The sequence below is a fragment of the Crassostrea angulata genome, chromosome 1, assembly GCF_025612915.1.
Source record: "Crassostrea angulata isolate pt1a10 chromosome 1, ASM2561291v2, whole genome shotgun sequence".
NCBI lineage: Eukaryota > Metazoa > Mollusca > Bivalvia > Ostreida > Ostreidae > Magallana > Magallana angulata.
In genome coordinates, this window is record NC_069111.1 from 8,114,022 (window position 1) to 8,130,270 (window position 16,249).

General features: G+C 32.7%; 1 protein-coding gene across 4 annotated transcripts; it reads left to right on the forward strand.

Moving 5' to 3' along the window:
• The first annotated feature begins 5,501 nt into the window (after positions 1-5,501).
• LOC128174756 (uncharacterized) lies at positions 5,502-13,034 on the forward strand. 4 transcript variants are annotated; one of them, XM_052840225.1, is made up of 4 exons: positions 5,502-5,671; positions 7,648-7,753; positions 9,908-10,057; positions 12,529-13,034. In XM_052840225.1, the coding sequence occupies exons 2-4, from the start codon at positions 7,696-7,698 to the stop codon at positions 12,753-12,755; spliced, it is 435 nt and encodes a 144-aa protein (XP_052696185.1). In that variant the 5' UTR covers positions 5,502-5,671; positions 7,648-7,695; the 3' UTR covers positions 12,756-13,034. The 4 variants fall into 4 exon arrangements, with proteins under 4 accessions (XP_052696185.1, XP_052696191.1, XP_052696197.1 ...); XM_052840231.1 differs by having other exon boundaries at positions 5,502-5,667; XM_052840237.1 differs by lacking the exon at positions 5,502-5,671 and adding an exon at positions 7,317-7,336.
• The last annotated feature ends 3,215 nt before the right edge of the window (positions 13,035-16,249 follow it).

Here is a 16,249-nt window from a genome sequence, read left to right on the forward strand (position 1 = left end):
ATACAACGATTCATCCCACCGTGTTCTAATAAAATGCGTAATAAGGAATCAATCTTTGAATATTTTGAGGTGATAATTTCGGTCGGGGCGTGGTCAATATCATAAAGCCCTGCGGGCTTTATTGGTTTTGATCACGCCCCGACCAAAATTATCACCTCATAATAATCAAAGACTCAAATAACGCTATTTTACTCTCTTTGCGTCAAATGAGTTTTTCGAATTTAAACAAAGACATGAAAAAATTTACAACACGATTCGTTGGAATCAAACACCTGCTTCCACATACTTATGTTCCAAGAACTCCTCGCTAACCGCTTTACCACAGAATCACATGTTATATCCATTTTAACTAACAAACTCAATTCAGTATTGCACAAACATAATTCGATCTTGGCCATTTGATGATCAACTTGAAAATTGAAGGAAGAAAACTTGCTTTTATTATAGAGTGGGTCTTGGTACCATTTTTTTGAAAATTGAAAAAGATAGACATTTACATGTTTATCAGTATACGTTCTTAAAATCAAAGTACTGAAAGTACTGAAAAGCGCTAAGTCGGGAAGAAAGTGTTAAAAATATATCGATTGATATGAAAATACATGTAAAGAATTATATTGTTCGTCATTGAGAATTTCTAGAAATCGAGATCATTTGTAGTATTTCTATAATGCTTGTTAGTTTTAAACAGATTTCGCTACTGTTAAGCAGAGCTACAGAGTGCATGCTTCTTGTGAAGAAAATAAAGTAAAATAAGATTGTCGCCAATTACAACGATCAAATGATGATAAATATTTATTTATGTTTATTTGCTAATTTTCCTCATTTCTTTTTTTTTTTACATCTGACAACTTCCAAACCAAAAAAATAAAAATAAAAAATTGATGAACTCTAAAAAAAATACAGTGGCAAATTACTATACCAATATTATTGCAAAATAAAAAGCCAAAAAGTTTTGACAGAAGTAAGATAATACTAATCGCATTACAGAGCTGCCTTGCATGGATTGTTACTTTTAAGTTTGTTTTAAATTCATAACTTGTATCTAAAGATGCGCATTTATGGTAGGGATATATAGTAAACTTTAATACTGCAGTGACACCTTCAATACATACAAGGTCTGCCGGAAAGGCCCGAGAAGTTGCCATTGGATGGAAGAACTGTTTTTACCAGCGTATCAGAGGTCGTATTAAAGAAAACTTGTAGCCATGTAATAGGGTATGGGTTCTTTTAGAAAAATTGAACTCAGATAGAAAACTTTTAGTATATTTTCGACGTTTACAAGGAATATTAAATTGGCAATAAGTTTCATTTCATTTATACCAATATAATGGGTACATTTATCACATAATACGCAAATTCATTTAAATATATTTATAATATCTTTATAAATATCTTTAAGGACGTTGTTTACTCAGGGTTTGAGTTCTCAAATCCGGATTGTTAAAAAGTTCAATTTCATGAGTAAAATTTGTTTTAAATGGAAAAAGTATTTATGAAATGAATAATTAATGACATAAAAATCGATATGTTTTCTAAATTATGGAATTAGGCTCTTACAAAGTTTGACTTTTAGCAAAACAGAGGAAATTCGGACTAAATTTTTCAGATTTTGTTTTCCACAAATATTTTTGGTGGTACTATAATATTTAAAGTTAAGATTTAATTTGTTAGTCAACATTATTTGGCATATTTTCTTTTGGTTTTATCTTGCTTTTTCGGTTAGATAATCGTATGGCATACACAACAAAAATATTGAAAAATGCTTAAAACTGATATATAATAATGACATTTTAGATGAAACTTATTGTTAATTTATAAGTGGTAGAACAAATGCATATGCATGCATGATAACTTGAAAATAATTCAGATCTCTCTACTGCATAGTTGTGATTTTTCCAGAGTACGACTTCCCCATGACGCGACTTCTCCAGCATCCGCCAGTAGGTGGCGATATATAGGAAACGCGAAAACGAAAGTGGAAGTAGGTTTAGATATCTGGCGACAAAAAAGCGCTGCAGCTATGCTTAGCGCTTTAAAAATGGCATGATGAACCACTCTATAAAACATTATAGTCTGAACATCCGATTTCATTACCATAGTGTTGCTCAATTAGCATATACATACATGTATATTTTGATATCTTAATATATCAATTGAATTTGAAGTCAATTTTTGAAGATTTTGGCAGTACGGAATGCAAATGATTACATATGCATAATAAATGTAATAAAAAGTAATATTTGTAAGAAAAAAAATTTGGGTTTTTGAAATGGAAATTTGAAGTGGGTTAATGCCACGGCTTATTCCCCCACGTTCTTTACATCTTACATGTATTGCACCACTCTTTGTAAAAAAAAATACATTGTGATATACCCTTTCAATTATGTGAAATATGAGTTTAATTTTGTGTAATATAAATTCTCTATGCAATAAAGTAGAATTTTCATCTGAATCGGAGTCTACGATTTTCGTAAGCAATTCACAGAGTGAGTGTGTGAGTGTGTGTGTGTGTGTATATATATATATATATATATATATATATATATATAGAGAAAATTTGAAAAACGAAAGACAACACAGAGTAAAACGTTAGCGCTTTCATTCAATCTTCAGACGTTTTTAAAATAACAATTACGTTACTTGGTGACGTCTACAATACAATGACGTCATAGTTAAAGTTAACGTAGTAGAGGGATATTTCCGCGTAATCTATAGGGTAATTCAATGAAATATATACACAATACATAAAAAAGTTAAATTATAGCAGTCTGTTGAGGCAAGGTTTTAAAGTTTGAATAAAATGTTTTTCTTTTTCTCTTCTTTCCGTTGCACTCTCTGTAAAAAGTTTATATAATGGAAACACTTTAAATTGCCCGCCTCCGCATACATCGATGTGCTCGCTGAGTTTTATTTTCCGGTACTCTGGGTCTTTAATTTGCTGTTTATGCACCCGGATTCTTGTTCTTAATGTTGTCCCAGTTTCGCCGATATAAAATTTGTTGCAACCATCACATATAATGGTATATATTAAATTTTTGGAATGACATGACATGTCCGAATTTATGTGGAATTGTTTTCCTCTGAAGTCAACCGAGCTGCCTTGTTTTAAAAACGGACACGTGCCGCATCGTATGTCTCCACATTTAGATACCGTTTTTATTGACGTATTAATTGTAGATGGACAGAGTATTCTCTTAAGGTTCTTTGGTTGCCTTTTACTGTTAGTAAACTTGAGTTTGGTTAAAACGCGAGCCATATCTTCATCTGTTTTGAGAACTCCGTTGAGACGATTGACCACTGGAGCTATATTCGGGTTCCTAGGGTTATGGGTAGTAACAAGCGGTAATATTTTGGTTTCCTTGTTGTTCTGTAAAATTGGATTAAGATCCTGTCTATCTATTCCTTTGGCCTTCATTATTCCGTCGTTGATAAGGTTGATAGGGTAATGCTGGTCAGTTAAAAATTGTTTTAATTCGTTGAGACGCTGATTTCTTGTTTCCTCATCACTGACTATAGTACATATTCTCCTGGCAAGGTTGTAAGGGATGGCCCTCTTTATATGTCGTGGATGGGACGATCCAAAATGCAAATATTGATGAGTATCTGTACTCTTGTAGAAGATATCTGTAGAAATATTATCGTTCTCCTTTTTGACTAGAACATCTAAAAACGGAATTTTTGTGGAACTTTTTTCTAATGTGAATTTAATATCTGGATCTAGATCATTAAGAATATTTTTCAACCTTTGTAATTCCGAGTCTTCTTTATTCCATATGATGAAACAATCATCTAGATATCTTTTCCAGTTCTTTTTCAGAGTCTGGCTGAATTCTTCACCGAATTCCTCCTTTGTCTTTTTATACAGACTTTCTTCTAAAAATCCTAGGCATAATGTAGCGTATGTTGGGGCCATTTTAGTTCCCATGGCTGTACCTTTGATTTGATGAAAGTATTTGCCATTAAACGTAAATACATTATTCTTTAAAACCAAGTCTGTAGCCTCCAATAAAAACTCCTTTGTAAATCTGTTATCAATGTCCGTTCTGCAATAATCAATCCAGAAATTCAAAGCTGTAAGTCCTAGTGTACTGCTTATATTAGTGTATAAGTTGACTACATCCAAGCTTACTAGTTCAGCATCAGGATCCACTTGTTCCGGTAGATATCGTAGAAAATCTAAGTCATCCCGGATGAAACTTTTTACATTTTGACATAGTGGTTTCAAAATGATATCCAATAAATTGCTGAGTCGTTGGGTGGGTGCTGCAGGTCCTCCAACAATAGGACGGAATGTTAAATCTGCGGGATGTTCACAAGTAATGTATTCAGAATTCTGTTTTTGTATAGCTTCTTTGATTGTTTTTGATTTGTGAACTTTTGGTAACCCATAGAAGGAACTTTCTTTATATTCAAACTCAGTGACAAATTCTTTCTCCTTATCTGTTAAAGTAGAGGAATGTTTGAGTAGCAGTTTTTTTATTTTTTGTAGGATTGCTTTGTCCTGGTTTTCAGATATTTCAGTATAAAATTCCGTGTTTGAAAGCATATCCATTATTTTTTGCTCATAATATACTGTGTCCAAAATAACCACGGCTCCGCCTTTATCCGCCTCTTTAATTACAATATTTTCATCACTCGATAATGATTTTAAGGCATTGGTTTCTTCTTTAGACAAAGAATATATATATCTATATATATAAAACACATGTTTAAATGAAGTGACTAATAATATCTCCGATGTGTTTAAACGCCGCTAGACATGCAGTCAATATTCTCATATTACGTGTTTGTTCAATCTATAAATGTAACACATTCTTCTACGCGGTATAAGGAATATCACATTGTGTTATTTATCCTTCATATATGCACCTTTTTTAACACTAAAAGTGTCAAAGATTAAATGAAGCAGGAAATAGCTTTTCCAATATGTATGTTTGATATTTCTGAGGTAAACAAGATCTTTAGAACAACTGAACAGAGATTAATTTACCTATATAAATATTAGTTTCATCACTTTGGAAAAAAAGATGCATAAATGAAATAGATTTAGAACGTTGACTTTGATGACTCGATATCATGGAAAAATTAATTTTTAAATTATTACAAATGTACCTTTACATTAACATTGAGTATTATTGCTGATTCATTCTATTATATTCAATACAGTTTTATTCAAATATTTCAAAAATATATTCTACGAGTGATAAATAAAAAAAATCCCATGTTTGTATATTTTGATGATTAAAAAAAAGAATTTCATTTTGGGGTTTATTTGGGGTTTATTTTTCAAATATAAATTTGAACACATTTCCTTCCCAATGAGTATGATTAATTGTCAGTTACAGACCAAAATAAACGTTGGGTTCCTGGCTGTTCCAGACACCTAACTAGGATAGATCGTTGTTTTCAATTTAAGACAAGTTGTTTTTACAACCCTGCATTTGACAGGATGTCTGACGTCACTCATAGACTGGTACTAAATCTGGTTCCTTCCCCTCTGATCGATCATTGCCTTTGACTTTGGCATGTGCTGTAATGGTATTGAAAGCAGGGTGAGACCTAGGTAACTTAGTTAATTATTTCTGACTGAAGAAGAATTCCAAGCTGTGATTAAGTTTACGCATTGTGTCGGATTAAAAAAAAAGGATTAATATTACTTCTGTCTGTGTAGGTAAGTTGGTTATTCTTTTTTCTTTTCTTTCTTTTATATTAAACAGAAACGAAATATGGCAATTCTCAAAAGTATTAAACTTTTTATGGCAATGCATGAAATACACAACTATTATTATAATAACTACAAGTATTCGAAAAGGCGGTAAATGATGTACCAATTACTGGTAAATGGAATTTCTATATTAATGAACTTGATTTTTGTATTCTGTGTACTCATTTAACAGCCCAATTTGATGGATACTTTAAAAAAAATATCTTAGCAGTGTTTCACAATGAATTTGGATATTGTTACATTAGAAGTTTAAAATCAAAGGCTATAACAATCTTAATCTCTTTGAATTACAAACCTCTAATGTAACACCATTACCGTCAACATTTACAAACCATGCATGTTAAACATTTTGGATATCTTGCCAGTACAAATAAAAGAACGGATCGGCACATGACATATTGCTATGATTCTGTATCCTATGATTTAATAAACTTGAGAAAAGATTTATCACAAAGCACCTGCTGCTTCCGAAGACAACTGTTTTTCTGTTTTTGCATGAATTGCTTTTTGACATAATATAATAACGAAGAAACAACTACCTCCTCTGAAGAGGATGCTGTTCTTACATAAAATGAATGTCGTAAAAATGCCAAGTATATTCTTGTCTACTCTATTTTATTTATCTCTCTCTCTCTCTCTCTCTCTCTCTCTCTCATTTTATAGAACATCGTCAAAGAAAAAATTACTAATATTACTCATCCGGCAACTGCTGCAGTTTTGTTTTAAATCAAAAACAGTATACATGTTTTAAATTTTCCGATAAAATTTCTCATAAACGCTTTCGTAGATTTTTGGAATGGTGTAAGCATAGGTTGCAAATAATTCACCCATTTGGCTTAATAGAGTTCTTACGAGAGAGAGAGAGAGAGAGAGAGAGAGAGAGAGAGAGAGAGAGAGAGAGAGAGAGAGAGAGAGAGAGAGAGAGAGAGAGATCCGTTTTCAAACTCACGAGCGAGAGACAAAGGCTGAATGCAACTTATTCACTACCTGAAAAAAATACATTGCCTTCTTGGGATGCTTACAATTGAGGACAATTATTGCATGTATGTTTGCGCTCAAAGAATTTAAGAGATTTGTTGGTAACGTTATTCAAAGCTATTACAATCGTCTTCATGTTACCTGGCGGCTGTTTTAGCCAAAATCACAGGATTTAACTGATTTTATTTTTTGCTAAACAGCAATCCGCAGGATGTTTACTTATTCAAAATGCAACAATGGAGTTGAAATTCCAACAATCTCCTTAAATCCTGACCAACATGATAAATCACATCGCCATATCAGACTGACACATCATCATTGCGGGTACTTTAAGGGATAACATTATGTCTAATTTACGATTCTTTATCAGTTACAAGGGCGTCAGTTAGAAACAAACCGTGTCATCATTACAAGAAAATACTGACATCCTCTCATCCATCATCATTTAGGTATATAGGTTTTATCTGGTCACCAGAGAGAAATGGTGCACCCATTGGGAAAAAAACTGAGATGAAACGCTGGTGTCGTCGAGCTATTTCAGTTATGATATTTAAAGTATGATTGCCCAACCATATATATTCAGTGTCCTTTTAATGTTTCAATGCGACGGTGAGATGTAGGAACAATTGGATGGTATTGCTGCTCTTTGCGTTCATTTCACTTGGCGGTATTCTCAGATGACAAATCAAATTTCTGACGATAATTTACTAGATATATTTATCTCTCATTGTATCGTTATCCTCATTTGATTGAAAAGCACAAGTAATCTTCAAGGACAACCACAGTGTTAAATGGGTGTACTACTGCAACCAGTTCAAAAGAGCAATGTCGAATTTAGTACGGTGATCGGAGTCGTAGTTCAAATTGATTTTTTTGTGAAGAAGACTGTTAAAGCCTCAGCCATTTAGAACGTGTCAAGAATTAAATTTCTTTCTTTTTTGCAGAAAGTCTTTGAAATAATGAACAGAAATAGACTCTGAATTGCGTGTGAAATGCAGAGCACTGTCACCGGGATACTGTGTTTATTCTTTTGCGTCCATATGAAACTTGGTAAGTTTCTAATTTGTATAATATTTAGCACCTTTATTTGTTGAAATCTTTTGACAAAAACAACATATAAGCATTCGATAGATACTTTTTGTTTGTTTTCGTCCTCAGTCTTGTTGTTCAAATGCGTAGCGTAAGTTAATCAATAACTGGTATGTAATGAACTTGTGATTTGCAAATTTTTTTCTTTAGAAGACAATACAAAAAGCATTTTTGTTTATAAAATTGAAAAAAAATATTTTTTGATAATTATGATGTACTCTTGTCCACATCGAAATCTCAAAGTGCCCCACACATCGAAATCTCAAAGTGCCCCATACCACCTTTAAAATTAAGAAATCAAAAATCAAATTTCAATACATTCATAAAAGATAGAAATGTTATGAATGTATTCTTTTTAACATATATCCAGCTGGTCGGCCGTAGTTCTCAGTGTCTATTAACTTCTGTAATAACCTGTAATTATCTTTACACACACATAATGTACATGAAGTTAATTTATTATTCACAGTGGACTTGTCCCAGTAAATTTCACTTGCATTCTTTTGTCATGCTTAAATTTTGAATCTACCGGGTGTTAGTAAATACAAAATTTATCATGTTGTTAATTTTGAACTATTGATTTATTTCCACTTCATATAACAAGTAATGAAGATTCTCCTCTCTTCTCCGATATATATATAATCTTAGAAGGCTTTGCCTGTGTGCCTTTATTAAGCATATTCTAACAAGTCTTTATTTAACAAACAAAATTAATTCAATCCTTTTCAACTCAACGTATTCCCGCATTTAATTACAACTCATAAATGAACAACCTCAACGAACTATCAACGATAAAATAATTAATTTAATAGAATGAAGCCTTGCTATAAGAAAATATCAATTAACACGGATTATATTGATTTGATTTTCCAATGACATTAGTGAACTTTGGCATTTTCAATTTCACTCAAATGTTTACATGTCAATAAGGGTATCTTAGTGTTGTTGCGAGCTTAAAAGGCCGGATGGGGAATGGAAGCAATTTACATACATAAAATGTTTGCCCTCAGATCCCGTTTTAATACTAGCAATTGAAATGACTGAAAAATGTTTGAAAAACTACAGTGTAAGTTTGTTCCGTATTGTACACGGTGTGTTCGCAGAGATCGATGAAATTAGACACAACACATAAACTCCTAGTGGTTAGGATTAATGTGTCTTCTCTAACAGCACGACGTCAGCCGTTCTGCCTCCATAAATATCCAGAGAGCCTGTTACAATAAAGAATATCATTTTCTAATTATACCTACAATAAACCTAGAGATAGAGGCAATATATGTCACAGTAAAACTGTAAATTTATTGGTAGAATGTTCATGTCTCTTAATTATCTTCCCATTCGGCAGATGTAGATTTTGGTTCTTAACACGTTTTTGTTTGCTTCTAATACACCTCTGGGTCTCGATTGAAGTTCCGATAGGAACTATCGTTAATATAAAAGTTTACGATGTAATTTGTAAGCTTACAATCTATATGAAATGTAAAATTACAGTTAAACTTTTAAACAAAAGTAAAGCTTAAGGATGCGGATTCTTTTAAAGCTTTCACTTTGTTTGAAATTGAAAAATAAAGTTCAATTTTCAAAATAAAAGGTAAAGTGTAAGGATTTGGAGTCTTTGGCAACCATGTAGCCCAACTGTGCGTCAGTCTCTTGGGGAGCGCATTCAGCCTCTCCGAAGAGAATTCACTCTGGTGCCCAAAAAGACCGATATCCCAATGTTTTATTCCCTGCTACTGAGTAATAAATCTTTCTTTTCTGTCCAAATTTAGATAAAATTACACTGTCATTAGGGAATGTGCTTCTGAAGCTATATTTACGGGAAATTGCAAAACCATTACGTAAAGGGAAATGAGCGACTGGATGGACACAAAATTATGCCCTTTGTATTTTAATGGCTCTTATCAGTTGTTTTTCAATGGCGAAATTGATTCTAAATAAAGATAAAATTTCTTCAAACAACGCGTATATTTTATATTCAGTATTAAATCTATACAATCATTATATAGAAATAAAATTTCTTTTATCATTACAGAAACAAGTACGATTTATGAATCTATAATGACAGTTTCATAATTATATCAGAAACTAACCTTTGAGATTGATTTATCAATTCAGTTGAGGCTTTAAAGTGTTACCACTGTAACAACTTGGATAACCCTGCCTGTGGAATGTATTTTAAGCCTTACCAATTCACGGCACAGCCATGCAGCGGCCACAGTCACAACTCAAAATGTGTCCTTCAAAGGGAACCCCCCAAAGGAAGAGGTAACTAGAAGTCAATTTGAAAGCCCACGTTAAAGAATAACTAAGGAATCAATCAGAAAAGAAAAGATGGTGTCGATTATTTACTTGTGTTGACTTTAGAAGGTTACCAGTTAGTTTAGAAAAGATTTATTTATCCAACAAAAAAATAATAGATTACAATTATAATAATATTACTTGTCTTGACACTCAATGGTTACCAGTCTCTTCATAAACAATTCTTTTTACTTACAAATGACAACGTTTTGAATATGCATATAACACAAAACACATAATAGCTTAAACGTTTCTGAAAGATTAAAATAAAATCCTTTCAGGTCCTATAAGATATGTTAATTTAATACAATTCTTATCATTATAAGTAGTAACAGTAAAGACGTCATCACAACGTTTTCATCTCTACAAGTAGTATCGGATAAAGCAGCCATAGTGTATGGTTACATGCATCGTTTTAATTAAAAACTTTATTCATAAATGCATACATGTATGAAACTACATGACTTTTTATCCTTTATGATAAACGCAATTTTTCTAATCAACTTTCCTTACTTATGTAGCAACATACCATCATTACCTGCATATGGTGTTTTTGTCTGTCAGTTAATTCGATACACAAGGGCATGTTCTTCGAATGAACAGTTTCTAAGGCGAGGCAAGCTACTAACAAACAAGTTTATAAAACAGGACTATCAACAGTCTTGTTTGAAGTCATGTTTTCGTAAGTTCTATGGTCGATACAACGACCTTGTCAGCAAATACAATCTTCCACTGTGTCGCATGGTGACTGACGATTTTCATACTAATTGTTAGACCATAATTAATCACCTAATTGTCTACGGACTTTGCCGGGTTTTTTTCCCCTGATTACGACATAGAGCACACGGCGGGTGTGACCGGTCAGCAGAGGATGCTCACTCCTCCATGGCACCTGATCCTACCTCTATATTTTTAGAGGTCCGTGTTGCTCTGCTTTGAATTTGTATTTTGTTTTATGGATTTTTGAGATGGTTGACGGTTTGGTATTGTCATTTTTTCATACTTCAAAAATTGTATTTAATTATTCATTGGAATCTTCGCCACATTGTGAATAACATAATCATGTGCATCATAATTATGTGGATCATGTTATTGGTTTTATATATATATAAAAAAAAAAAGACATCACATGTGAACCATGCATGTGGCAAATAATAACCATGATTCACATGTATGTTTTTCTACATACGATACTCACTTGGTTGCTAAAAATTTCTAAAATCGGGAATTACAGCATATTAAAATCATCTCCAATTTTTTAGGGTTTTTTTTTCTATTTCTTGGCCTTGTTGTCATAGCAACGGGTGTCAATTTTCATAAATAAAATGTATATTGCGTGGACATTGATAAAAATATATATAAAAAAAAATTAAAAAAAAATTCCCAATTCAGCTTATTAAAAAACACAAAAGACCAATTTCAAATATTTCTAACGGTTTCCATCCTAACATTTAAAAGTATTGGTTTCTCCATCAGTTTTCCTCTATGAAATAAGAATTGACAATAGAGCAAAGATTGGTTTATGTCTTTGATACTTTACATTAGTGGGCAAAACCTTCTAATATGGCTTCAAAGTAGGTAAATTTTGCTATGTTTCCATCCTTAGCCTCAGTTACCATGGCAACGGTTACCCCCAGCACCCACCTATTTGTGTCTTTTTGCGTTTTACATCTAGGTTTGTCCATGTATGAAATATACAGAAAATTGGTTACTATGCGTGGCCAGACCCTTTTATAAATTATTGATCCTTACACAGAACTGATCTTAAGATCTTGCTGTCTTACGTATTCGTTATATCCATACAGTGTGTTTTTGTTGGTTGGTTGGTTAAACTACTTTATTTTTATCTAAATGAATTGATAGAAGTAATATGAATTCATCAAAAGCTTGTAAAACTGACTGTAAGTGAGATCTCATTTTTGGATGAAACAATGAACGCCAAGGGCACCTCAGAATCTGTGTGCATCCTATTTGTCAATAACTATTGCTCAAGATTTTATTACAAATGAATGCCTGTGGAAAAGGTTTTAAGGCATCGTATAGATTTTTCCGGATTTCTTTCTCTATCTGATTCTGTCCCGTTTTATTTTCAGCTTATGAACTAAAAATCTGTGTAGAATCGAAAATGGTTAAAAATGATCATTATAATTTATATAGAAAACATCTGTCATGTTGTAAATTTTGAATTTACTGGGTGAGTGTAAATACAATGTACAAAATTTACAAGATGACTGTATATTTTGCATTTTCACCCACCCAATAAATTCAAAATTTACATGACAATTCATACAACATGTAATAATAAAATATCAAAACGTACGCCAAATAGATTAAGCTACATCTTTAGAAAAAAAACAAAGCTTTATAGAAACGTCTTCTGAAAGTCAACATCTACATAGTTTCAGTGACGGATAACGTTTTGTTTTTAACTTTTACAGGTCACTGGGAAGGAATTATTCGAAGCTGTTACGAGATGGGAACACTTTTAACAAACGAGACAAATGGTTGTCACCATACGAAAATCGCTGGGTTTACCACGACCCTTTGTTTTTGTGATACGGACTACTGTAATCGTTCCTCGGTCACGTGGTCAGAGACCACTGCCATCACATTGGCTATCTCGTTACTGTTTGTGCTGTCGTGGAATTTTATTAATCACCACTGATGTCTGATGTAGTATTCCATAACTCGCTGGTTCGATTGGCTTTACTATTGTATCATATTGAATATTTCAAATAAGTGCTTGGTATGTCAAGCACTACATTTTCGAAAAATTCTGAGTGCAAAAATTATAAGTTACGTAAAATGTATAAAATAAGACTGAAGAATTATAAAACTTATCTATAACAATTGTTGATTTATAGATGCATTTTAAGTTTTGTTATGCAACATTATTATATGTAAGTGTTATATTCTAGAGGGGAATAAAACGCATATAATCATATTTTTATGAAAATTTATTATTCTTCAGATTTGTCCAATTTTATGATAATTGATCCATTCTGTACGTATACTTTCCATATGAATATTCTTCTTTTATCGGTTGATTTTTTAAAAGCAATGTGATCTGCAATGTTATGTCGATTTTTTTTATTGTGAAATTGCTATTTGCTAATAAAATAAATGACAAAAAAATTACATTTTATAGACTATACTCTGTCCCGAGGTTTTGCTTCCACCACTTTTTGCTTGATATTTCAATAATAGTAAATAACTTTGTGCTCAAACTACGTTCATCCACTAATATAAAAAATGTCCAGATTATCTGTTTTGAAACGCCCCCTCTACCGCTTCAGGTTTCAATACACATCCCGAAATTGAAAGTCTACGGAGATTCTGCATTGCAAGAGCCATTAATAAACCCGGATGATAACGTTAAAAAATTGCGCGATGTATTCCGAGTGTATTCCGAATGGGGAAAAGATGTAAACATTTCCCATTATAAATCTCCGTAAGGAATCTGTTTTCGTTCCTGTGAATTTTTCTGAGAGGAAAGGGATAATTGTTCAATGAAAATATCTTGGATATATTCCCTTTTAACGATTTCAACTGTATTTCTTTCACAGGTATGTGTAATTTTATTAAAAATCATCAAAAAGCGATGGAAGCAATAACTTGGGACAGACTATAAATATAGTCATTCTATAGTTTGAACAACCATTTAAAGGGGCATGGTCACGATTTTGGTCAAATTTTATTTATATGTTTTTAGTATTTACAATGCTTTAGAAATGCATTTCTAATGATCAAATAAAATTTGAGAGTCATTCGTAGAGTTATAAGCAAGATACGGGGCTCACAGTTCTCTGTCATGTAAACAAGACTCGTGCCCTGATTTTGTTTACCTAGCTTCAATATACCAGTAAAAATCTTTTTCCAGCTTATTAAGGTCTTCCGTTTCCAACGGAAGACCTTTCTATTATTGTGCGGGTTAAGATTATTCTTATTTTTCTTTTTTTTTTTTTTCTTCCTAGACGCGAACTTTGAGGCTTCATATCGTGCTCATTTCTGAACGGTTTCTGCTCAAATTTTCAGGGCTAATGGACTTTACAAAACACTATCTTCATCAATTCATAAAAGTTAGAATTCCCTTTACGTTAACGAGTTATTCCCCTTTTAAATGTTTTTAGGGCCTTTGGTTTCCAGACAAAGGCTCCGAGACTATGATAGCAGGGAATGGGAATCCAACGAATTTGGATAGCAAAGACATTGAAGTTGTATACATCGGTTTTTGTTTTTGGATTTCGTTCCTTATTTAGGAAAAGTAAGGGGGTTAAAAAACAGGATTCGGAAGAGTGCGAAAATTTAGTCATATTTTCCTTTGTATCTTTTAAACAAAAAATAATTTGTTAAAACATGTAGAATAAAAGTTGTGCAGAATATCAAGGGCTTTCATTTGACACCAATAAAAAAGGGCTGGCCCCTTAAATTAAGGGCCGACAGCCCCTAAAAGTTTTTGCTTGATAACTCAAAAACGGTTAGGATTTTGATATGGCTGTCGCTGGAAAAGTTGTTTGTTGGGATCTCATAAAGGTCGTAACAATATTTTTTTTGTAAGTGATTTGTGTAGTATGAGTGTAAAAAGCTTTACATGTTGACATGTACCTGTTTTCATTTGACAAGTTAACGAAAGTCTTTGTGCGTACAACTGGCATAAAGTTGCCACAGAAAGTATGCTGGTTTATACAGGAGGCATTAATTTATAAGAATTTTTTTATTGTTGGAGTACATGCTTTTTTTTTTTAGGAGTTTAAGTCATTGTTGTTAAGTTCTTATAGTGCACAATCATTAAAAACGGCAATTGGAAAACAAAACATTCTTTTTCTTTTCTATTAAACAACAAAATATGGAATTAAAAAAACTCTATGCATTACATTTTATTTATTAACTCCATGCATTTAAAATCTACCTGAATCAGAGCTGTGTGTGTGTGTACCATTACGTAAGCTCTCCCTCGCCCGCAGCCGAGAAACTCGGTCACCATGCTCGCGGCTGGACTACCTAGCGGTCAGCGGTTATCTAATACACGAGAGCTGTGTCTCTCATATACATGTACGAGTTTATTTAGCCGCGAACTCAAGAATTGGTTTCGTTTTGATTACACATAATTTTTTTATGGATTAAACGATTGGGTGTCAATTAAGAAATCGTTCAGTTAATTAATAAAAGCAATGTCATACTCAATCTAAAGCAATAATAGACACAGATCAATTGTGGGTTTTAAGTTTGAAATAAATAACTTCTATTTGATAGAGTATGGTCATTATACTGCAAACTTTTCAAATCTTCCTGGGTTCTGAGCTGTGAGCTTTACGTAATATACCCTTCGCCCACGGCCGATGAGATCAGCCACGGCTGCACTACCTAGCGGTAATTAAGCGGTTATTTAATACACAAGATTCTCACACCGCGACGCACACTTACATGCATATGAACGTGTTTGAGTTAATATAGCCGTAAAAACAGGAACTGTTTTAATTTAATGCTATAAAAGTTTGTCCATCTTGTATTTATTTAATTGAACAATTGAGTGTAAATGAATATTAATGATCGATATTACTCCATATTGTAAACATCGTAAGACATAAATTAATGGTTAGTTTGTTTATGTAAAATATTTTAAAAACTGCTCAAATAATGTCTTTAATCAACCCCCCCCCCCCCACACACACACACACAAACACACACACAAATAGTAAACCATCCCTCGCACATGGCTGAGGAGAACCGGCGCGAGTGGACAAGTAATCCGCGGTCGGTTCGTGTTCTTCTACATGTACCTTATCACGCGTTCATGTTTCATATTTTGCACGGACACAACTATATTTTACTATGTTTTCAACTATTATATTTGTTTAAGATGAAAAGATAAATTCATTAAACTTGTACAATTGATTAAGCATTGATATATAGATAGCGTACAAGGTAGTTTAAAAATCAATTTATAATCAAAGTTCCATGTAACATGTTTGCGGTAGGTGCTAGCACGATAAAAAAATGTCCTGAATTGAGGCATTCAATGATTTAAAAAAAAAAATTCACATGAATTTTAAACAACTTTAGATTAGATTCTATCGGTCACATATTAAACACTTATGTATAGTTTTTCTACATGGTCGTTCGTTTCTTTGTAGAAGCGAACTCATTGCTGCCCCCCCC